Source organism: Mobula hypostoma, chromosome 11 (genome assembly GCF_963921235.1).
Source record: "Mobula hypostoma chromosome 11, sMobHyp1.1, whole genome shotgun sequence".
Classification (NCBI taxonomy): domain Eukaryota; kingdom Metazoa; phylum Chordata; class Chondrichthyes; order Myliobatiformes; family Myliobatidae; genus Mobula; species Mobula hypostoma.
The window spans coordinates 46,831,294-46,855,431 of record NC_086107.1 but is presented as its reverse complement, the minus strand read 5'-3'; the positions used below and the strand labels follow the sequence as shown (position 1 = coordinate 46,855,431).

At 39.6% G+C, this 24,138-nt stretch overlaps 1 protein-coding gene across 7 annotated transcripts in view; it reads right to left on the bottom strand.

The window, feature by feature from the left end:
* Positions 1–3,715: 3,715 nt before the first annotated feature.
* Positions 3,716–24,138, bottom strand: part of LOC134353705 (uncharacterized) — a 66,880-nt gene continuing 46,457 nt past the window's right edge. The window contains exons 12-18 of one of the 7 annotated variants that reach the window (XM_063061988.1): positions 21,081–21,410; positions 19,330–19,374; positions 17,468–17,518; positions 15,090–15,134; positions 13,213–13,263; positions 9,954–9,984; positions 7,564–7,663 (exon numbers count right to left, since the gene is read on the bottom strand). In XM_063061988.1, the coding sequence (XP_062918058.1) occupies positions 9,977–9,984; positions 13,213–13,263; positions 15,090–15,134; positions 17,468–17,518; positions 19,330–19,374; positions 21,081–21,410 (530 nt within the window). In that variant the 3' untranslated portion in view covers positions 7,564–7,663; positions 9,954–9,976. Of the gene's footprint in view, positions 7,667–9,953; positions 9,985–13,212; positions 13,264–15,089; positions 15,135–17,467; positions 17,519–19,329; positions 19,375–21,080; positions 21,411–24,138 lie in introns of all 7 variants that reach the window. The other 6 variants (XM_063061987.1, XM_063061984.1, XM_063061985.1 and 3 more) reach the window with 6 other exon arrangements.

The following is a 24,138-nucleotide window of genomic DNA, read 5'->3' as shown; positions in this document are numbered from 1 at the left end:
GGCATGCCCTTTTTCTCTCTGTTACCATCAGGTAGGAGGTACAGAAGCCTAAAGGCACACATTCAGTGATTCAGGATCAGCTTCTTCCCCTCTGCCATCCAATGCCTAAATGGACATTGAACCCTTGAATACTACCCCACTTTTTAAATATATATTATTTCTGTTTTTTGCATGATTTTTAATTGATTCAATATATGTATACTGTATTTTCTTTATTTTTTTCTTCTTCTATATTATATGTTGCATTGAACTGCTGCTGATAAATTAACAAATTTCACAACAGATGCTGGTGATAATAAACCTGATTCTGATCCTGATTCTTGTTTGCGTTTAATTCCCTCTGCCATTTTTCAACCACTTTTCCAACTGGGCCAAATCCTGCTGCAAAATTTGATAGTCTTCCTCACTTCCCCAATCTTGACGTCATCCACAAATTTGCTGATCTAGCTTACCATGTTATTATCCAGATCATTTATACAGCTGTCAAACGACAGGGGGACCAGCACCGATCTCTGCAACACACCACTAGTCACGGGCTTCCAGTCAGAGGCAACCATCTACTACCACCCTCTGGCTTCCCCCATGAAGTTAATGTCTAATCTTACTTACTACCTTATCTTGAATGCCAAATGACTGAACCTTGTTGCCCAACCTCCCATTTGGGAACTTGTCAAAGGCCTTGCTGAAGTCCCCGTAGACAATATCCACTGACTTGCCTTCATCAACTTTCCTGGTAACTTCCTCGACAAATCTTATAATTGGTTAAGCACAACATACCACACACAAAGCCGTGTTGACTATCCCTAATCAGTCCCTGTCTATCCAAATATTTAGATATCCAGTCCCTTTAAATAACTTTACCACTACTGATGTCAGGCACACTGGCCTATAATTTCCTGGGTTATACTTGGAGCCTGTCCTAACAATGCAACAGCATTAGCTTTTCTACAATCCTCCGCCACCCAACTCATGGTAAGATGATTTCAATATCTCCGTTAAGGCCCCTGCAGTTTCGGTGCTAGTCTCCCACAGGGTCGGAGGGAACACCTTGTCAGGCCTTGGGGATTTATCCACCCTAATTTGCCTTACAGGGTCCATGACCTAACTACCGCTTTTCTTCACCTCTACTGACTCTCTGTCCATCTTCCAAGAAAATTCAGATACAATAAAACCCATTTAAGATCTACTCTATCTCTTCCGGCTCCACACACAGATTACAACTCCAGTCGTCCAGAGGACCAGTTTTGTCCATTGCTATCCTTTTGCTCTTAACCTCTGTAGAAGTTCTCAGGAATCTCCTTCTCTTTATTTGCTAGAACAACCATGCCTTTTCATAGCCCTCTTGATTTCCTTCTTATGTGTTGTCTTGCATTTCTTGTACTCAATTACCTCATTTATTGTGACCTGCCTATACCTGCTATGCACCTCCTTTTTCTTAACCAGAACCTTAATATCTCTCAAAACAAGGTTCCCTAAATCTGATATCTATGCTTTTTATTCTGACAGGAGCATACAAACTCTATATTCTCAAAATTCACTTATGAAGGCCTCAAACTTATCAAGTACACCTTTGCCAGGAAACAACGTATCCCAATCCACACTTGTCAGATCCTTTCTGATACCATCAAAATCTTGAACCTCAACATGAGGACCAGATCAAACTTTTTCTATAATTACAACTTAACTCTTTTCATGACAAATCTCCAACATCACAACTTTTAAACAAAGTAAATCTCATTCAATCACTTATCAAAGTATTTGCAAAAGTAATCAGTTCTTCCAGAAAATCAAATTCAGATCCTTTGAATGAAAAATAAACATATACATCCAACTGTTTTAAATACCCATACGTTTTGAAACATTTCATTCCTGTGCTGATTCTTCGATCTTGGGTGGTTTGCCATCTCGTTTCTTGGTTCATTGGATGAAATAGTGGGCCATCCACAGAATGTCGATTCACAATACTTGCACTCAAAAAACCTGACCAAATCTCTTCATATGATTTAACAGACCCAATTACTGTTTACACTGTGGATACTACTCTCTACCGATATCACCTCGCTATAGTCGTAGCTTCTATAACTCTTTTATCGATATCATCTCTCCTCCATGGGTTTCATACTGATGATTTCCCATATGTAGGGTAGAGACACTTAGTACTAATTCCACATTTAACAGTTTTTATCTTTAGTTACTTTCTATAGTTTGCTGCATTTCTGTCACTTGTCCAAGCCTCGCTAGCAACGCCTAGTTCTCGCATTGCCCTTTTTTCAAGTTCTCTTTTTAAAAATTCGGTAATTCTCATCTTCATCCCTCCACAGTTTTCTGACATTACATCTTTGGGCTTAATTAACCTGAGTTACACTTATGTTTCCTGCAGTAGCCTGTGATCTCTCTACTAATTTGCTCCTCTGAATCCCAGACTGTTGGGTGGCCTGCAATATAATCCCATTAACTTGGTCATATATTTCTTCTTCCTCAGGTCTACCCATAAGCCTTCACTAGAAAAGCTATCCAGCCTGTCCTGTATCCTGTACCCAGCAGTATTCTGGGTGACTGTGTCCAGAACGAATGATGCCACAAAGATAGGCACTTCCTGGATGCTAAACAGTAGGTACTGGAATTGCGGTGCCCATGGCTAATACCCCCCTAACCCCGCAGGATAGGATGGCTGCTGCTATCTGAGGTACATGGTACTGCACATACACCAATTCAATAGCCTGAATGAGCAGAAAGGTCCTGAATGATAGTCCAGACATCCCACCTCTCCTGGAAGTTCCGGGAGTCTCCCGTATATTAATAGCAGCTCCCTGCTGCCCGCAAATTATATACAATATCCCGGAAATGAGAGGGAGAGGGAGAGCGGGAGCAGGAGCAAGAACGAGCATGCTGATTGGTCTCTCTTTGTGCTAAGTAGGCCTATCAGTTTTCTCTGTGGGCAGGCTTTACTGTTGACCTCTGTCTCTCCATCAGTTCAGTTTCGTGTCCTGCACCGCCATGGCAAAGTGTTACAAAAAATGAAAATATAAAATGCACTTCACCTCAGACTACACTAAAGTGTACCCCTGCCTAATAGGGGTCAAAAATAATGACAGTGTTGCTTGCTGCACTGTTTCCAACAGTGACTTTTCTATTGCCCGTGGTGGGTTAAATGACTGTAAAAGACATGTTGAGGTGAGTTTAACAGGTGCCATTCGTTTATTAGCATAGCTAACGTTATTTAAACTAGCTGGCTAGCTGTTGAGGAGCTACTCCATTGATGTCCTACGTGGTGAGGCCAAACTCCCTGTAGATGTGCTGAAAGTTGTAATAGAATTAAAAAATGACTCCATGATAATATATAAGTACATACTGTATTTTAATCTCACATTTTCTGCATATACCCAGTTTACAGATTACAGATTAGACAAAATCACTAAACAAAGTATTACATAAGACAGTATAATAAGGATACACCTTATGCTTTTATTTCTTTTAGGGACCACAACGTATTACAGAGAGTAATCGCAGGGAAGGCTGCTCAAGTATTTCACAGTTCTTTTCAGCAGAGCCACATCACAGTACAAGGAAAGTTTGCAAAAGAAATAGAAAAGCTATTTGCATTAGCATTGAGATTGTCAACAAAATGTTCAGCAATATAATATATATATATATATATATATATATATATATATATATATATATATATATATATGTGTGTGTGTGTGTGTGTGTGTGTGTGTGTGTGTGTGTGTGTGTGTATATATATAGTTTCAATATGTGTCAAATAAATTGTTGTGCTCTTTCATAATCAAATGTCCCATATACATGCGCCCTGGAGGTCGACCCGGGGTGGGGGGGGGGAATATGGGAATGGTGGTGCTATCTCCCTCAAATGAGTTTTTGCAGGGTGGGATGTCTGATAGCCTTTCCCCTGTATGGTACAACCAGGCTGTCCTGGCAACTGATACGCATGGCTTTTCTCATGGAGACACTACCAATGGGACAGCCTCAGCATTCAAACCTACAGAGGGTGCACTGAGCAAAGTGTCAGCTGAACTGATGCCTGTTCAGCTGGTGGCCTTGCAAAATCCCATGGCCTTGGACTACCTATTTGCAGTGATGGGTGACAGCTGTGCTGTGATTGGTCAGAAATGCTGCACCTACATCCCCAATGAGTCTGGGAACATTACTCACCTGGCTGATCATATCCAGCATTCAGTAAATAAGATCAGGAAAGTAGGGGTCCAGCTTCATAACTACTACTCCCCAGATGGTTTTTGGAGCACTGGGAGGCTGGTGGACTACTCTCACTGGGTAGTAACTGGTTGATTGTTAGTTTTGGGTATTATTATTATGTTTTGTGTGTAGTATAGCGAGGCGCCCATGAGGGTTATACAAGCCTTTGGGCCGAGCATCAGTGTTGTGGCTTTTGATGGGTAGAATGTTGCAGTGTCTTACCTGTTTATTGAAAGCCGCTGGCCTGTGTGGCTCGCTGGCGTAGAATGGAAGGAGAAACTGAGTTAGTGTTTCAAGCTGATGACTCTTCATCAACACTATAAAATGTTAATGGTAATAAAAAAAATGCAGAGGATGAAAGAGTAAAGGAAACAAAATGGAGGTTCTATGATAGGGAGAAGGCCAGAAGAGATTGAGTGGTACAATTATTGGCAGATTAACTTGACAGACTGCAGTAGTTTTGAGATACAAGAGGAGTGAAGCTATGGTAAGAGATACGGGAGTGTTCCTCTGGGGCCAAGGTGCAAAACACAGTACCAACAGTCATACACAGCACTGGAAGCAGCACACTACCACCGGCTGCAACAGGCAACAGCACAGCATGAGGTCTAGTGCATGTTACAACTGAGGATGCACAGCTCCCCGTGTCTGTCCTGCCAATAAAGCAGTGAATCAGACTTGTAGCATTACATGCTACCAATATCCACCAGGGGCTTGCGATTATAAGAAAAATGACTGAGACAATCACTGGCTGTTAGACTGCACACTGCCTTCATGCACTGATTCCAATGCCTCTCTATAGCAGGCAGCAATATGATCACACCAAATCCAGCCCCTCTGCCAACATGCAACTTGCTGATGGGGTAGACTTGCAGTGCCTGAAGTTCCTTGTGTCCAGCAGTGCCTTGCAATCATTAAAAAAAAAGTTTAAAAAAGGCCTTGTGGATCTTCTGCACTCGAGTGCACTGCCATCTTACTGAAAACATGTCTTTATTACCTACTTATGAAATGACCTTGTAAACAGAATATGTTTGTCAAATTGGAGACAAATGCTAATATCAAACAATAATTCATTTACAAATGCTAGATGTAATTGTTAGGAGGCAGTCACATTCATATACACAAATTATAATTTCTAGAATTCGAATACATTTAATGAAAATATATTTTAAGAGACAATAAAAAATGACATACAATGTACATTCATGCTTTTATTGCCCTACCAGAAATTCATCCAAGATTTTCTCTTCCAATTCTCGTGGTGCAGCCCTCATTTCCTATTCCCATATCTGAATCCAATTTTACTACCAGTTGTTAACCAGCATATAATTCTCAGTGAATGGTATATTTGATCCTTTTCTCACTGAAATTTCCAAGTACCAGATGGCCTACCAAATCCCACTACATCATATTTATCAGCAGTTTCCTTTCTCTCTCTGTAAAAATGAGAGAACTTCAGGACTTGCATACAAGCATAGATTATTCAGTTATAGTGGGGCCACAGCTTTAGTTGATATGATTCTAAGCTTTGGCTAACACATGAAAGTTTAGACATTTTACATATATACTTGTGTAACAAGGCTCAATAATTTTGCTGCCCAAACTGACATAACATATACACGTAAATCTTAAAAATTATGTTAATATAGAACATTTATCTATCACCTTCAAATGTGTTCACATACAGAGAGTCTAATATTTAATTACTGATGGCTAAAGCGCTTTAAAAATGAAAACACCTCTCAGTAAACAGTACACAATTCTTTGATGCAATCAAGCTTTCTGGTGCGATAATGCTGGATTGCAGAAATCCCCTTTCTGGTTTATAATAGTAACATTTAAAGACAGAAAAGGGGTTCTGCATACGACAGGGATTGTTACAACCTAAAATGTTAAAACCTTGTAATAATGAAGGGCTGGCTGAATTCCAACGACCTTAACATTAGTTCTAAAATGTTAAAACCTTGTAATAATGAAGGGCTGAAGATGCAAGCAGGCCAGGCAGTATCTATGGAAAAGAGTAAACAGCTGATGTTTCTGGCTGAGACCTTTCATCAAGAATGGGGAAAAAAAGAGATCCGAGTAAGATGGCTGGGGGAGGGGAGGAAAAAGTACAAAGTGGTAGGAGATGGGTGAAACGGAGTCGGGGAGGGGTGAAGTATAGAGCTGGGGAGTTGGTTGGTGAAAGAGATAAAGGGCTGGAGAAGGGGAAATCAGAAAGGAGAGAACAGAAGACCATAGAAGAAAGGGAAGGGGGAGGAGTACCGGAGGGTGGGGATGGGCAGGTAAGGGGGATAAGGTGAGAAAGGGAAACGGGATTGGGGAATTTCTAAAGGGGGAGGGAGGCAGGAAACAATGAAGGAGGGACAATTACTGGAAGCTTGTAAATCTTTTTTCGAGAATCCTCTTGCCCATGATATTCCTTTAAAACCTTCCATTCCAGGTACTCATCCAAACACTTAAATGTTTTTATTGTACAAGTATCAGACTGTCCCACAGGTCTCTTTGATACTCTTCCCCTCTCACGTTAAACCTGTGCTCTGTATGTTTTTGATTCCTGTGTGCATTGCCCCTTCATTCCTCTCAACAGGTGCTGCCCAGCTTGCTGAGATCCTCTAGCATTTTGTTGTGTTTCTAGAAAATTTACAAAATTGATCAATGCATCTGATCTACCTGATTAGCTGGGGCAAAGGGAGGAGAGAGGCATTGTTCCGTAAATGCACTAATAGTAGTCACACTTTTGTGCAAATGGCATAAGAGCTCAACTTAACTGTAATAAATGATTCATGGATTTGTCCAGCAGATCGACACAATTACATCATAGTGGCTTAATGTGTCAGATCAGACAACTCCTACTGTACATGAGCTCTTGGGACACATCTGGATCCTCAATTAATTTCTCCTTACACCTACAACTAAATCAATGTCTGCCTCACAATTATGCAACTTTTGTGACTTAAATAAACAGTACGTTAACTAAACTGGACTAATTTACCAATCAGAATGGTGAATGGATACTGGATGGTAAACTGCAAAAGAACAATGAAGTTGACAGTAAATTATTTTATTCTCAGTTATAATTGAAGTACAGTCTTCAATTAAAAAGGATTCCATGCTCACTTCTCCAGAAAATACTATATAAATTCAAATTAATATCAAGTCATACTGTTTCATATGTTCTTCCAACTTAAATTCAATTTGAACTTGGATGTGACATTTATCATTTGCTTTTGATGTATAAGTTAGCTCAGTGGTGAAACCGCTAGCATTTTGAAATGGCTTGTTTGTAACAAACTCCTTTTCACAAAAGGATAAGCATGTCTGTACCAGAAGATACGAGCCTCTTCGAGGGCACATCCTTTAACATCGCAAGAAAGAGTTACTGGTTGACCAATTTTAGGACTTTTTGTGGGGCACTTTATTTCTGAAACCTTCTGCCATACATCTGCTGAAAAAAAGAATTTACGAGAAATAACATGAGAACCTTAAAGGCATTTCAAAAATAAAGACATATGTGAGTCAATATATATTACTGCACTTGCAAAGTCCTTATCTTAATTCTTACAAATTCAAATGTTTATACTAAATTACCATTTTCCACCTGAACTACTGCAGTTGGGTGGATATGGAATATCATCCAGATGAAATATCTGCTGTCATGGCATAGAATCATGGAATCATACAGCATAGGAACAGGGCTTTGTCTCAATTCATCAACACTGACCAAGATGCCGGAAGTTAGACACATCTGCCCACATTGAATGTATATCCCTGCAACACTATCTAAAAGCCGGACCACACCGCATCCAATTTCTCATCCAGGCAGTGTACGATGTGCTTCCAAGCCCATCAAACCTGCACACATGGGGCAAGGCAGAGTCATCTGCGTGCCCACTGTGCTCCAAGCGAGGAACCCTGAAGCACATCCTCAGCGGCTGTGCAAGGGCACTTGGTGAGGGACGGTACAGGTGGAGGTATGATCAGGTCCTGAAGACCATCGCTGAAGCCGTCAGCGCAAGAGTTGAGTGGGCGAAGCGGTCTCGACCCTCCAAGCAGACCATTGCCTCTGTCAGAGCTGGGGAGCAGCCAATACCTGCCAAAAGAACATCTGCAGGCATTCTGACCTCTGCAAGGGACTGGTAGCTGTTGGTGGACCTCGAAGGGCAGCTGAAGTTCCCCAACCACATCGCAGCCACCACCCCGTGACCAGACATTGTCCTAGTGTCTGAGTTGACTAAGCAAGTGGTGCTGCTGGAGCTGACAGTCCCATGGGAAGATATCTTGGAAGAGGACTTTGAAAGGAAGCTCTCCAAGTACGCAGGACTGGTCAGCAGCTGTCAGCAGGCTGGATGGAGAGTGAGGTGTCTCCCAGTGGAGGTTGGTTGTAGGAGATTCGTAGCCCATTCTTTAGTTAGAGCCTTCAGCATTTTGGAAATCGAGGGAGAGAGGAAGAGGAGAGCCATCCACAGTACCACCGATGCGGTAGAGAGGGCCTCAAGATGGCTGTGGCTCAAAAGAGGGGAGACATGGAGTCATAAGTAGCTAGCCATCTGGACACAAGCTGGGGTCTGATCAGCCCCAGCTGGGTCACCTGGAGGAGGCTGTATGATGTTGAAAGACCCGAAACACCCGATGATTCCAGGATCATCACTGAAGATGTGTCCAGAAGCATCAATAGATGTACGTACATAGCTATGTACCTGTTCAAATGTCTTTTAGATGTTATTATTTTATCTGCTCCAACACTTCCTCCGGCAGCTTATTTGATATACTATGTATCATTCTCTGCCTCAGGTCCCTTGAAAATGTTTCTCCTCTCACACTTAACATACTTGCTAATTTTCAATACCCTTTGGTGGGAAAAAAGATTTGTGTATTCATCCTAACTATGCCCCATATGATATTAAACACCTCTAAGATCACCTCTCAGTCACTGATACTCCAACAATAAAGTGCTAGTCTGCTCACCCTCTCCCTATAACTCACCTCAATTCTCAACACAGTGGCTCACATGCCAGTTTACCCGTCTTGCCTTGTCAGCATTTCATGATCTGAACCACACTCATTCTCTCCATCCCATTCGCAGGAGAAGAGACATACAGCAATAAAGGAGTTTGGGTGTTAACGCAGATGTCACGAATATGTATCAGATGGAAGTGTGGGATGCATGCTTGGCCAGATTCTTTACAACAGAGTCAGTATTCATTGCCTTGTGGAAGAGAAGGGAAGAGATCCTGTTTTAAAATGGAGGCCTGAAGTGATTACAAGCATGTTCAGGTATGGAAGTTAGCATCAGAATCTACGATAAAAATCCAGTCTAAGTTAGAATATTTGAAAAGTTGACAACATGATAGAGCCTCAAGGGAAAAGTAGTTCGCCAGAAGGTGCTCAAGTGTCTGTTTGGAGATGACTACTTCATTGATATTTACAATATATAATCAGGAGAAACAGTTGGTATACAAATGACGTGAGAAATTTAATTTTGTAAAACTTAATCAGATCTATGTTTGGCTGTTTCAGTGTATTCTTGTTATCATCTACAGAACAGAGGAAGTTTATTGGATATGGGCACCCAAGAAATGAGGCAGCAATCAGACATGTCCATTGAAATGGACTGGAAGCTTGTAGACAACAGCTCAAATTCACCATTCCAAATACTAATGCTTGTCTCATGTGTAATAATCTAAAATTCTACTTTGCCCCAATAATGGATTTCAAGTAAATGAACACTTTACCTTCACTTGTTGCTTCATTGCTGTCATTTTCCTTGACAGCATTGTAAGGGAAAAATAGTAGTTTAATAAAATGCAACATTAGTCAAATCAAATTAGCCCTTAGAAATTTAAAACACTAATTATCTCATCTAACCAGATGTTAAACAACTGTAATTACCTATCCACAGCGATAGGGAAAAAAAACACACCAGTTCAGCCAATGTGAGACTTGATTCGGAGTAAATGGTAAAATTAATATTTTGTTAAATTTAAAATAAATGATCATTGCATCTATAACATTATTGGAATGTGTCACATAAACACACTAGTATGGTGTGCTGCTCTCTGTTACAATTGATGGTGAGGTGGTTGCTGGGGCGAGGGCCTACAAGCAGCTGAGGCTACACCTGGATGACAGACTTGAGTGGAGCACGAACACACAGGCTGCGTCCAAGAAGGGCCAGAGTCGCTTCTACTTCTTGAGGAGACTGAGGTCCTTTGGAGCGTACAGGTTTCTCCTTCACTTCTTCTACCAGTCTGTTGTCGCCAGTACGATCTTCTCTGTGGTGATGTGCTAGGACGATGTCATCAACACGGGCAATGACAGCAGGCTCAATAAACTGTTTAGAAAGGCTGGCTCTTTCATAGGTGTCCAACTAAACACACTACAGGCTGTCAAAAAGGACACTACAGAAAAGCCTGGAAATTCTGGACAATGATTCTCACCCTCTGTACGCCACATTGGCTGAACAGAGGAGAACTTTGGGTAATAGACCAAGACAATAGACAATAGACGATAAGTGCAGGAGTAGGCAATTCGGCCCTTCGAGCCAGCACTGCCATTCACTGTGATCATGGCTGATCATCCACAACCAGTATTCAGTTCCTGCCTTATCCCCATAACCTTTGATTCCACTATCTTTAAGAGTTCTATCCATCTCTTTCTTGAAAGCATCCAGAGACTTGGCCTCCACAGCCTTCTGGGCAGAGCATTCCATATATCCACCAAGACAACCATGCTGCTCCAAAGAACGCGATTATAAAGTCATTCTACCTTTGGCCATTAAGCTCTATAATGAGACAGCCGACAGCCGGGTAAGTGATGAACCCCTCCTGTTAGACTGTTTGAGGTAACTTTTTCCCTTCTAATATTTATATCTGTGCACTTTTAATGCTGCTCTGACACTGCAATTTCCTTTGGGATCAATAAAGTATCTATATCTATCTACTACAACAGGTTCTCCCTCGAAGGCGTAATTTGAATTCTTTCTTTTGAACTTTCTTTCTTTGTGAACCACCTCATATTTGATACAACTCCCATGGTCTGCTTTTGCTGGTGTAAACATTATGCTTGTAATTGATGAAATCAGACATTCTTCTGCAATTTCACGATGACCTGTTTTTGCGTCTTTCCATCTTTATACCACGTTACTTTGATTTTCGCAGGAACACAGCCATTCAAGATGCTAAGTGTTGCAGGCTATTTAGCTTGAAGTAGTTCTGGATCACTTTTAATATCAGATATCTCCTCTCAACTTAAACCAATGCTCCCTAGTTTTTCCATTCCCTTTGATGGGAAAAAAGATTCATGCATTAATCCTGACCTTGCCCATATGATATTATACACCACTAGGATCACCTCTCAGTCTCTGATACACCACAATTAAAGTCCTAGCCTGCTCAGTCTCTCCTTATAACTCACCCCCTTGAGTCCTAGCAACATTCTCAAAAATCTGCTTTGCATTCTTCCCGGCCAATGTTTTATTTTCTATAAGAGAGTAAACAAAGCTGTGCATAATACTCCATGTGCAGCATTACCAACATCTTGTACAACTGTAATGCAATGCCCTAGCACCCTACATTCAATGCTCTGATGAAAGGCCATCATGCCAAATACGCCTTCTTATTTACCTATCTACCTGTTATGTTCTCATAGAGACATTAAAAATATCATATCCACTCTAAACACACTCATCTGGACTATGCTTCTCCTTTCTAGCTATTCTCAACACAGTGGTTCACATACCAGTTTACTCGTCTACCCTCATCAGCATTTCAGGATCTGAACCACACTCATTCCCTCCATCCCATTCATTAGAGAAGAGTGATAGTGATAAGGGAGTTTATTTATCAATGCAGAAGTCACAAATACACATCAGATGAAAGTGTGAGATGCATGCTTGGCAAGATTCTTGACAACAGAGTCAGTACTTATTTCCTTGTGGAAGAGAAGGGAAGTGATCTTGTTTTAAATTTGGAGGCCTAAAGTGATTACAAGCATTTTCATGTCGGGAAGTTGGCACCAGAATCTACCATAAAAATCCAGCCCATGTTAGACTATTTGAAGAGTGGACAACATGACAAAGCCACAAGGGAAAAGTAGCTCACTGTTAGGTGCTCAAGTGTTTGTTTGGAGATGACTACTTCATTGATATTTACTTATACGATCAGGAGAAACAGGAGGTATACAAATTACATGAGAAATTTAGTTTTGTAAAGATTAATCAGATTGTATTTGGCTCTTTCAGTATATTCTTGTCATCATCTAAAGATCAGTGGAAATTTACTGGATATGGACACCCAAGAAATGAAGGCAGCAGACAGACAAGAGCATTGAAATGGACTGGCAGCTTGTATACAACAGCTTAAATTCACCATTCCAAATAGCAATGCACATCTCATGTGCAATAATATAAGATTCTACTTTGACCCAATAATGTGTTTCAAGTAAACCATTTCCAGTTCAGGAACTTCCCAAAACGATTACTTTACCTTTATCTTTTGCTCTACTGCTGCCATTGGTGTGTCGTGGGAGATGAAAGATCTTTGGCTATGTGCCCAGAAACCCGAGTTCTTTGGGCAGAGAGCTTGGAAAAAGTGACGCAATGGACTTTTAACATCATAAAATCAGAAAATTGTTTGTTAGGTCTCCCCTCTCGCTGTGAAACAGGGACATCTCTTTATTCCCTTATTTGGCAGAGAGAGAGAGAGAGAGAGCCTGTGGTATATTGAATTAACTGAACGAGTAGAACTTGGGGTACTGCAAGTCTGTATCTTTATCGATGCTTTGCTGCAAGCTTGAGTGTTCAGTGGAGGGGGCTGATGATTTTTTTGCTGATGGAGGAGGCTTGTGCTTGAGAGTGGGGAGCTGGGGCGGCTTTGGGGTTCTAACATTTAACTGTCATTCATTCTTTGGGGCACTCCTGTTTTCCTGGATGGTTGAGGAAAAAAAAGAATTTCAGGATGTAGATTGTATACATTTCTCTGACATTAAATGTACCTTTTGAAAAGGAGGAACTTCTGGAACCTTTCGTACGGGCAGAGTCAGAGTCTGTAGGTAAAAAAAATGTAGTTTAATAAAAGTTGACATTAGTCAAATCAAATTAGCTCTTGAAATTTAAAACGTTGATCATTTCACCTAACCAGATGTTAAACTGTAATCACCTAGAATTATCTATCCACAGCATTAGGAAAAAAACACACAGTTTCAGTCAATGTGAGGTTTGATATGAAGTAAATGGTTAAATTAAGATCTTGTTAAGTTTAAAATAAATGATCATTGCATCCATAACAACTTTATTGAAATGTGTCACATGAACACACGTGGCTGTGCTGAGGACCTACAAGTACCTGGGGGTGCACCTGGATAACAGACTTGAGTGGAGCACCAGCACAGAGGCTGTGTACAAGAAGGGCCAGGGTCGCCTCTACCTCATGAGAAGACTAAGCTCCTTTGGAGCATGCAGGCCTCCTTTTCACCTGTTCTAACAGTCTGCTGTCGCCATACAATCTTCTATGTGATCGTGTGCTAGAGCAATGGCATCAACACGGGTGATGCCATCAGGCTCAATGAACTGTTCAGAAAGGTTGGCTCTGTCATAGTAGTCTAAATGGACACACGGGAGGCTGTGGTAGAACAATGGACACTACGAAAAATCATGGCAATTCTGGTCAATGATTCTCACTCTCTGTATGGCACCTTAGCTGAACAGAGGAGAATTTTTAGTAATAGACTAAGACAACTGTTCTGTTACAAGAGTGCTATATAAATTCATTCTACCTTCGGCCATTAGGATCAATAATGAGTCAGCCAGCGGCGGGTAGGTAATGACCCCCTCCTGTTAGACTGTTTGAGGTAACTTATTTTTTATTTTTTCTATTTCCATTCTAATATTTTTATCTCTGCACTTTTAATGCTACTCTGACACTGTAAATTCCTTTGGGAACAATTAAGTATCTATATCTATCTACTACAAGACCTCCCTTGAAGGTGTAATTTGAATTATTTCTTTTGAACTTTCTTTCTTTCTACGTGAAACAGCTCACATTTGATACAACACCCATGATCTTTTTTTGCTGGAGTAAACTTTATGCTTGTAATTGATAATTTCAGACCATCTTCTGCAATCTCAGGATGACCTTTTTTTGCGCCTTTCCATCTTTATATCATGTTACTTTGATTTTCTTAGGAAAATAGCCCTTCATGGAGATGCTAAATGTTGCAGGCTTTTTACCTTGAACTAGTTCGGGATCACTTTTAATATCAGATATCTCCTCTCAACTTAATCCTATGCTCTCTTGTTTTCAATTCCCTTTCAAGGGAAAATGATTTGTGCACTCACAATGGAGGTCTAAAGCAATTACAGCCATGTTCAGGCATGGAAGATGGCACCAGAAATCTACCATGAAAATCTAGCCTAGGTTAGAATATTTGAAGAGTGGACCACTGACAGAGCCGAAGGGAAAAGCGCATGACCCTTCGACAAATGCTCATATTTCATCGTAAGTTGCCAAAGAGTCTGGAAATGAGTATCCCACTGATTTTTACTCATCTGATCAGGAGAAATAAGAGGTATACAAACGACAGAAAAAGTTCACTTTTGCAAAGCTTGATCGGATCTGTATTTGGTTCTTTGAGTATACTTTTATCATCCAAAGAACTGTGGAAATTTATTCAATTTGGACACCCAGGAAATGAAGGTGGCAGACTGACAGAGCATTGAAATGGGCTGGCGTCTTGTAGATAACAGCTCAAATTCACCATTCCAAATACTAATGATTGTCTCATGTGTAATAATGTAAAATTCGACATTGACCTAATGATGGACTTCAAGTGAAACATGTCCAGTTCAGGAACTTCAAAATTGAACACTTTACCTTCCTTTTTTTCTTTACTGCTGCCATCTTTCTTAGAGGTATGGTCTGTAGGTAAAAAAGAAAGTGGTTTAAGAAAACCTCAGTTTCGTCAAATCAAATTGGCTATTGTAAATTTCAAACGTTAATTATTTCATCCAACCATATGTTAAACAACTCCAACCACTTAGAATTATTTATTCATGGCATAGGAAAAAAACGCTCCGTTTCAGGCAATATGAGGTTTGATATGAAGTAATTAGTTAAATTAATATTCTATTAAGTTTAAAATAAATGATCATGTCATCTAAAACAACTTTATTGAAATGTGCCACATGAACAGATTGGTGCTCTGCATTGCTCCCTGTTACAATTGATGATGAGGACCTACAAGTACCTGGGGGTGCACCTGGATGACAGACTTGAGTGGAGTGCCAACACAGCGGCTGTGTCCTGGAAGGGCCAGAGTGGCCTCTACCTCTTGAGAAGACTAAGGCCCTTTGGAATATGCTGGCGTCTCTTTCACCTATTCTAACAGGCTAATGTCACCAGTACAATCTTCCATGCAGTGGTGTGCTGGGACAATGGCATCAACATGGATGATGCCAACAGGCTCAATCAACAATAAAATTTAATATCAAATATCTCCTCTTAATGATCCCTAGTTTTTCCATTCCCTTGTTGGGAAAAAGATTCATACATTCATCCTGACTATGCCCATATGATATTATACACCTCTTGGATCACCTCTCAGTTTCCGATACACCACAAATGAAGTCCTAGCCTGCTCCGCCTCTCCCTATAACTCACCCCCTTGAGTCCTGGCAACATTCTCATGAATCTGCTTTGCAATCTTTCCAGCCAATGTTACATTTTCTATAAGAGAGTAAACAAAGCTGTGCACAATACTGCATGTGCAGCATTACCAACATCTTGTATAACTGTAATGCAATGCCCTAGCACCCTACATTCAATGCTCTGATGAAGGGTACCATGCCAAATATGCCTTCTTATTCACATATCAACCCGATATGTTCTCATAGAGACACTAAAAATATCATATCCACTCTAAACACACTCATCTGGACTATGCTTCTCCTTTCTAGCTATTCTCAACACAGTGGCTCACATGCTAGTTTACCCATCTTGCCTCGTCAGCATTTCAGGATCTGAACCACACTCATTCCCTCCATCCCATTCATTAGAGAAGAGTGATAGTGATAAGGGAGTTTATTTATCAATGCAGAAGTCACAAATACACATCAGATGAAAGCGTGGGATGCATGCTCGACAAGATTCTTGACAACAGAGTCAGTATTTATTTCCTTGTGGAAGAGAAAGGAAGTGATCTTGTTTTAAATTGGAGGCCTAAAGTGATTACAAGCATTTTCATGTCGGGAAGTTGGCACCAGAATCTATCATAAAAATCCAGCCCACGTTAGACTATTTGAAGAGTGGACAACATGACAAAGCCACAAGGGAAAAGTAGCTCACTGTTAGGTGCTCAAGTGTTTGTTTGGAGATGACTACTTCATTGATATTTACTTAGGCAATCAGGAGAAACAGGAGGTATACAAATGACATGAGAAATTTAATTTTGTAAAGATTAAACAGATTGTATTTGGCTCTTTCAGTGTATTCTTGTCATCATCTAAAGATCAGTGGAAATTTACTGGATATGGACACCCAAGAAATGAAGGCAGCAGACTGACAAGAGCTTTGAAATGGACTGGCAGCTTGTATACAACAGCTTAAATTCACCATTCTAAATACCAATGCACATCTCATGTGCAATAATATAAGATTCTACTTTGACCCAATAATGTGTTTCAAGTAAACCATGTCCAGTTCAGGAACTTCCGAAAATGATTACTCTACCTTCATCTTTTGCTCTGCTGCCATTGGTGTGTCATGGGAGATGGAAGATCTCTGGCTATGTGCCCAGAGACCCGAGCTATGTGCCCAGAGACCCGAGCTCTTTGGGCAGAGAGCTCGGAAAAAGTGACGCAATGGACTTTTAACATCATAAAATCAGAAAATTGTTTGTTAGGTCTCCCCTCTCGCTGTGAAACAGGGACACCTCTTTTTTCCATTATTTGGCAGAGAGAGAGAGAGAGAGCCTGTGGTATATCGAATTAACTGAACGAGTAGAACTTGGGGTACTGCAAGTCTGTATCTTTATCGATGCTTTGCTGCAAGCTTGAGTGTTCAGTGGAGGGGGCTGATGATTTTTTTGCTAATGGAGGAGGCTTGTGCTTGAGAGTGGGGAGCTGGGGCGGCTTTGGGGTTCTAACATTTAACTGTCATTCATTCTTTGGGGCACTCCTGTTTTCCTGGCTGGTTGAGGAAAAAAAAGAATTTCAGGATGTAGATTATATACATTTCTCTGACATTAAACGTACCTTTTGAAAAGGAGGAACTTCTGGAACCTTCCGTACGGGCAGAGTCAGAGTCTGTAGGTAAAAAAAAATGTAGTTTAATAAAAGTTGACATCAGTCAAATCAAATTAGCTCTTGAAATTTAAAACGTTGATCATTTCACCTAACCAGATGTTAAACTGTAACCACCTAGAATTATCTATCCACAGCATTAGGAAAAAAACACACAGTTTCAGTCAATGTGAGGTTTGATATGAAGTAAATGGTTAAATTAAGATCCTGTTAAGTTTAAAATAAATGATCATTGCATCCATAACAACTTTATTGAAATGTGTCACATGAACACACGTGGCTGTGCTGAGGACCTACAAGTACCTGGGGGTGCACCTGGATAACAGACTTGAGTGGAGCACCAGCACAGAGGCTGTGTACAAGAAGGGCCAGGGTCGCCTCTATCTCATGAGAAGACTAAGCTCCTTTGGAGCATGCAGGCCTCCTTTTCACCTGTTCTAACAGTCTGCTGTCGCCATACAATCTTCTATGTGGTAGTGTGCTAGGGCAATGGCATCAACACGGGTGATGCCATCAGGCTCAATGAACTGTTCAGAAAGGTTGGCTCTGTCATAGTAGTCTAAATGGACACACGGGAGGCTGTGGTAGAACAATGGACACTACGAAAAATCATGGCAATTCTAGACAATGACTCTCACCCTTTGTATGGACCTTGGCTGAATGGAGGAGAATTTTTTAGTAATAGACTAAGACAACTGTTCTGTTACAAGAGTGCTATATAAATTCATTCTACCTTCGGCCATTAGGATCAATAATGAGTCAGCCAGCGGCGGGTAGGTAATGACCCCCTCCTGTTAGACTGTTTGAGGTAACTTATTTTTTATTTTTTCTATTTCCATTCTAATATTTCTTTCTCTGCACTTTTAATGCTACTCTGACACTGTAAATTCCTTTGGGATCAATTAAGTATCTATATCTATCTACTACAAGACCTCCCTTGAAGGTGTAATTTGAATTATTTCTTTTGAACTTTCTTTCTTTCTACGTGAAACAGCTCACATTTGACACAACTGCCATGATTTTTTGCTGGAGTAAACTTTATGCTTGTAATTAATAAATTCAGATCATCTTCTGCAATCTCAGGATGACCTTTTTTTGCGGCTTTCCATCTTTATATCATGTTACTTTGATTTTCTTAGGAAAATAGCCCTTCATGGAGATGCTAAATTTTGCAGGCTTTTTACCTTGAACTAGATCGGGATCACTTTTAATATCAGATATCTCCTCTCAACTTAAACCTATGCTCCCTTGTTTTCCATTCCCTTTAAAGGGAAAATGATTTGTGTACTCACAAAGGAGGCCTAAAGCAAATACAAGCATATTCAGGCATGGAAGATGGCACCAGAATCTACCATGAAAATCTAGCCTAGGTTAGAATATTTGAAGAGTGGACCACTGACAGAGCCGAAGGGAAAAGCACATGATCTTTCTACAAATGCTCATATTTCATCGTAAGGTGCCAAAGAGTCTGGAAATGAGTATCCCACTGATCTTTACTCATCTTTACTCATTTACAAATGACAGAAAATGTTCACTTTGCAAAGCTTAATCCGATCTGTATTTGGTTTTTTGAGTGTACTTTTATTGTCCAAAGAAATGTGGAAATTTATTTGATTTGGGCACCCAGGAAATGAAAGTGGCAGACTGACAGAGAATTGAAATGGGCTGGCGGCTTGTAGACGACAGCTCAAATTCACCATTCCAAATACTAATGATTGTCTCATGTGTAATAATGTAAAATTCTACATTTACCGAATGATGGACTTCAAGTAAAACATGTTCAGTTCAGGAACTTCCCACAATGAACACTTTACCTTCCTCTTTTTCTTTACTGCTGCCATCTTTCTTAGAGGTATGGTCTGTAGGTAAAAAAGAAAGTGGTTTAAGAAAACCTCATATTTGTCAAATCAAATTGGCTCTTGTAAATTTCAAACATTAATTATATCATCCAACCATATGTTAAACAACTCCAACCACTTAGAATTATTTATTCATGGCATAGTGTAAAGAACTGTGTTATAATTTTTTGGATATGGGCACCCAAGGAATGAAGGCTGCAGACTGACAGAGCGTTGAAGTGGAATGGCAGCTTGTATACAACAGCTCAAGTTCACTATTCCAAATACTAATGCTTGTCTCATCTGCAATATAAAATTCTACTTTGACACAATAATGGATTTCAAGTAAAACATGTCCAGTACCATGATTACTTATTGCATGCTAACGGGCCGCAACATTTTACAGAATACTTTCAACTCTTTATGATATTTAAACTCCTGTCAAAGTATTGTTCCAATCATTTCACCAACTGTGCCAGTTAAAAATTACACATTTCACACTGAAGATTTGTCATCAAGTCTGATCACACAGCTGCTAAACATCAGCGATACCCCCTCCCATACTCTCCCCCACCCCCCCATTAAAAGCTGTTCTGCAGCAGAAAGCATCAGCTGAGAGAAATCCATTCCACAATGATTGGAAGATTTTCTCAGTGAAATCGGGTGTATTGGTGCTTCACTGCTTTGTTATTAACTATACATTCCAGCAAAGAACCCTCTAATAATCATTTGCCACTAGCACACAAAGGAATTTTAACTGCGCACAAATTATTGTCACCCTCTACCTAAGTTGGTAAGTTAAGTATATTTTACCATCGTACATAATCACATTCCCTTTTCTGGTTTCTGACTCAATGATGTGTATTATTTTATTTCTTTTAAACAATAAATAACAAAGAAGACTTGGTAGCTTATTATCCTTAGAATAGCTTCAGGTTTACTTCCACTTAAAAATTCAGTGCTGTTGTCACTGGCAACAAAATTGCAGTGCAAGATTTTTGCACACAATGGTCATTACAAATTAGAGGGAACATTGTGTTCTAGTCCTTTTATTTCTGAAAATCTGTAACATTACCAGCCTCTGTTACTCCCCAGCAATGGGCTACACCCAAGCCCTGCACCATTGCACTGGTTAGTTACCTTACTTGATCCAGCACTTTCCAGCGCCAGCCATCAGAGGCACAGTCTGCACACTGTCTCCATGGTTTCCTCTGCACCCGATCTGTGCACTGAGGCGATCACAGTGCTATTCTCACTGAGATGCCAATTCTAAGCACTCACTATATGAAACTGTGGCCAAGATGCTATGCTCTGTGGGATAGCAGCAAATGATATACTGGTGGTCTTATCAGAATGCAGAGTGTCAATCTTATTGAAACGTACAAAACTCTTATCTGTTTGGACAGGGATTAATGTGCAGTTGATGTTTCAACTGACTGATATACCGAGAACAAGGTATCAGTGCCTTGGATATGCAGTTTGGATATGAGAAAAAAATTTCATCATTCAGAGCTGTAAGGAAGCTATGAAGCCATCTTCAAGGCAGAAATTGAAAGATATTGGAAAATAAAGTCTGTGGGGCCAGTATAGGGATATAACACTGCAATAAAAAAAACAAAGCCTGGCATGATCTTATTGATTAGAAAAGCAGCCATGAGAAGCCAAATGGCTTAGCCTACTTCTTATGGTACAATGTGATTGCAGACTCGGTTAGAATGGGTATTCACCTCTTAATTGCAGACAGTAACTGGATGTGACAGACTTGCTTGAAGTTTCAGAATGAAGGATTTGCATCTTGAACTCTTTCCCATGATCACGAGCAGTTGGGTTAAATGTCCAATGGGATGATCGTGAGTAAAAACCACTGGAATCCACTGTACTTTCTTCAGTGACTATTCCTGCTTGTGAGGCATCTTGAATTTTATTATTATCTTTGAACCAGAATATATGATTTCCTTCTGGAAAAAATCCATAAGCCGTGCAGGAAAGTGTTACAGGCTTTCCTATTTCAGGGCAAGGTGGATCCGCCTTAATTTCTGAGATCTTTGGCAATGAAACTAGACATAAAAAAGGAAGAAAAATACTTTAAACCAAATATGCAACTTAAAGAACATTACAATTTAAACCAAAACTGACAAGCATTTCTTAGTAAGTAGTTAAAGACTGAAAACTATTAAAAGCAATGAAAAAAACTATTGTCATGTCTTTCCTGATTTGGATTATTATTTTATTTCTAATTACTGGATCTCACTGCTTTCTTGTGGGTTCTCAGCTGTTGTTGATTGCTCATTATTCTCTTGTTAAGCAATTAGCTTTCATCATCAGGACAGTCATTTTACATTGTTTATATATTTCACTTGGTAGTTGGAAGCACTGGTTATTTGAATCTGTCTTTTGTTGGAATGCTAACATTTTAATTAAAAAATAGAATTATTCAGGAGAGTTCTTTAAACTATCCTTTATCCTTTTAATTGTGTGAAATACTGTCAAACATCCTTGATAAGTATAGTCATAAGGTGGCTAGTTTTGTTCAAATAGTTTTAGTTTTTACAATCAATAGCAATTTAAAGTTTTATACTTTTTCCTCTTAACTATATCTATGTATTAACTTTTATTTCTTTACCTACAAATCAATGAATTCACCCATTTTAATTTACTTTCCTTTTCTAAGGAATTCTCTGTTCAATCAAATCCACCATGTTCACCTTCCTTTGCAGTAATACAATTAGCCTGTAGGATTTGTGACACTTCGTTTGCTGTCTTAGTAAATGGATGCCAAAAAATTACAAGGTATGTCCTAGTACCAACAGTTATCATTAGACATCCATCCTTTATGAATTTATGACTTATTACCTCACCCAATTACTGCTATCTTTGGATCACCAATGATAGATTCAAGTTATTTAACCTCTTCAGCATGTAGGATGATTGCATTTCTTACTCTAATGGCTAGAAATCTATTTTGCTGTATTGGAAAGAGATGAACCCTCCTACTGTATTCCATTGGTTTTCACAAGCTATGGTGTGTTTGAACTTGTAAAAAATTAGAAGTGCGGTTTATGACCCTTCCAATAAATTTGAAAAAACTTAGAGGCCATTTATTCAGCATTTTCATTTGATGTAAGTTGACCATTTCCAAACTTGTTTTATCTCTCTGTACTGCTGGTTCAGAGGTGCGGAGTTGTCGACACTAAGGCTTTCTTCTTTACCATTTTTAAGTTGTTAGTACTGCCCAAGTCTTTAGTTTAGTTGACTAATTCTGTTTAGTTTTTTTTTTGGGATAGGGTTTTAATTTAGTTTTTTTTCTTTTTCATGTTTTTTTTCCAGTTTTTTTTTGCTTTGTATTATTCATTCCTATTCTACACAATTGGGAGTTTTGTCAATTTACACTATTTGGTCTTACAATTATTTATTTTAACTGTAACAATGTATCTCCTACTATTTGTATTATTGCTATGTTATGTTTTCATTCTATGAAATTAATAAAAAGATCGAAAAAGAATTTCAAATTGATTGTAGAAAAAACAAGTTCAGAAACAAAAAAGTAATCTTCTTCTAAAAACGTGTTACTTACTCACTTCACCAGCTACCCAGTGGAGCTGGAAACATGAGCAGATTTTCAAAAGTTGGGGACTAGATATTGCACTTTCTGTAAGTAATTACTTATAGCTTTGAAAACTTTGGAAAAAGACAAAAGATATAATTACTTTATTAATTTCAGTACAATCCGACCCTATTGATTTAGCTTGTTATATTCTTAAATTATCTCAAATTTTTTCCCTTGTGACATTATTACTACCTTGTAACAGTAAGAGAAATATGGCATCGAGACAATGCATTCATTAGAGGAGCCTCCAAATGAAATAAGCATTCTGGATCCTTTCTTGTTGCAAGGCTTAGATAATAGTATACCTGTAATTCTTAGGGTTATTTCTTTCTCTTGCTTGTCGTTAGTGGAGTGGTGCAGTATGCTACATAAGTACTGCAAGTTCTGGTCTTGCTGTATATTTGGCACAATAACTAATACACTAACAATGTTGTAAGTTTTGTCTTCATGCTCCACTTCACTGATGTCATGCTTTGCCTTCAAATTCATCCTGTTGTCATCGTGTACGATTGTCGTGGTGTCCAGCTGCATATTCCATGTGCGGCACTAACAACATCTTGTATGACTGTAATGCAATGCCCCTTCCTCTCACATCCAATGTCCTGCTGAAGGCCAGCATGCCAAATATGTCTTCTTATTCACCTATCTACCCGTCATGTCATGTTCTCAAAGCGACATTAAAAATATCATATCCACTCATTTGGACTATCCTTCTTCTTTCTAGGTATTCTCAATACAGAGGACCACAGGCCAGTTCACCTGTCTTGCCATGTCAGCATTCCAGTATCAGAACCACACATTCCCTACCTCCCATTCACTACAGCTGAAACATACAGTGATAAAGGAGTTTGTTTGTTAATGCGGAAGTCACATATGTTTGAAAGACAAACGTGTGGCCAACATGCTGGGAAAGTTTCTTGACACCAGAATCAGGATTCATCAATTCATGGAAGAAAAGGAAAGTGATTTTGTTTTAAAATTGATTCCTGAAGGGTATACATGCACGTTCAGCCATGGAAGCTGGTACCAGAATCATCCATGGAAATCCAGTCCATGTTAGAATACTTGAAAAGTGGGCCACTAACTGAGCTGAAAGGAAAAGCACATGATCCTTCTACAACTACTCAACGTTCGCCACAACCTGCCGACGTATCTGGAAATGAGCATCTACTTGATCT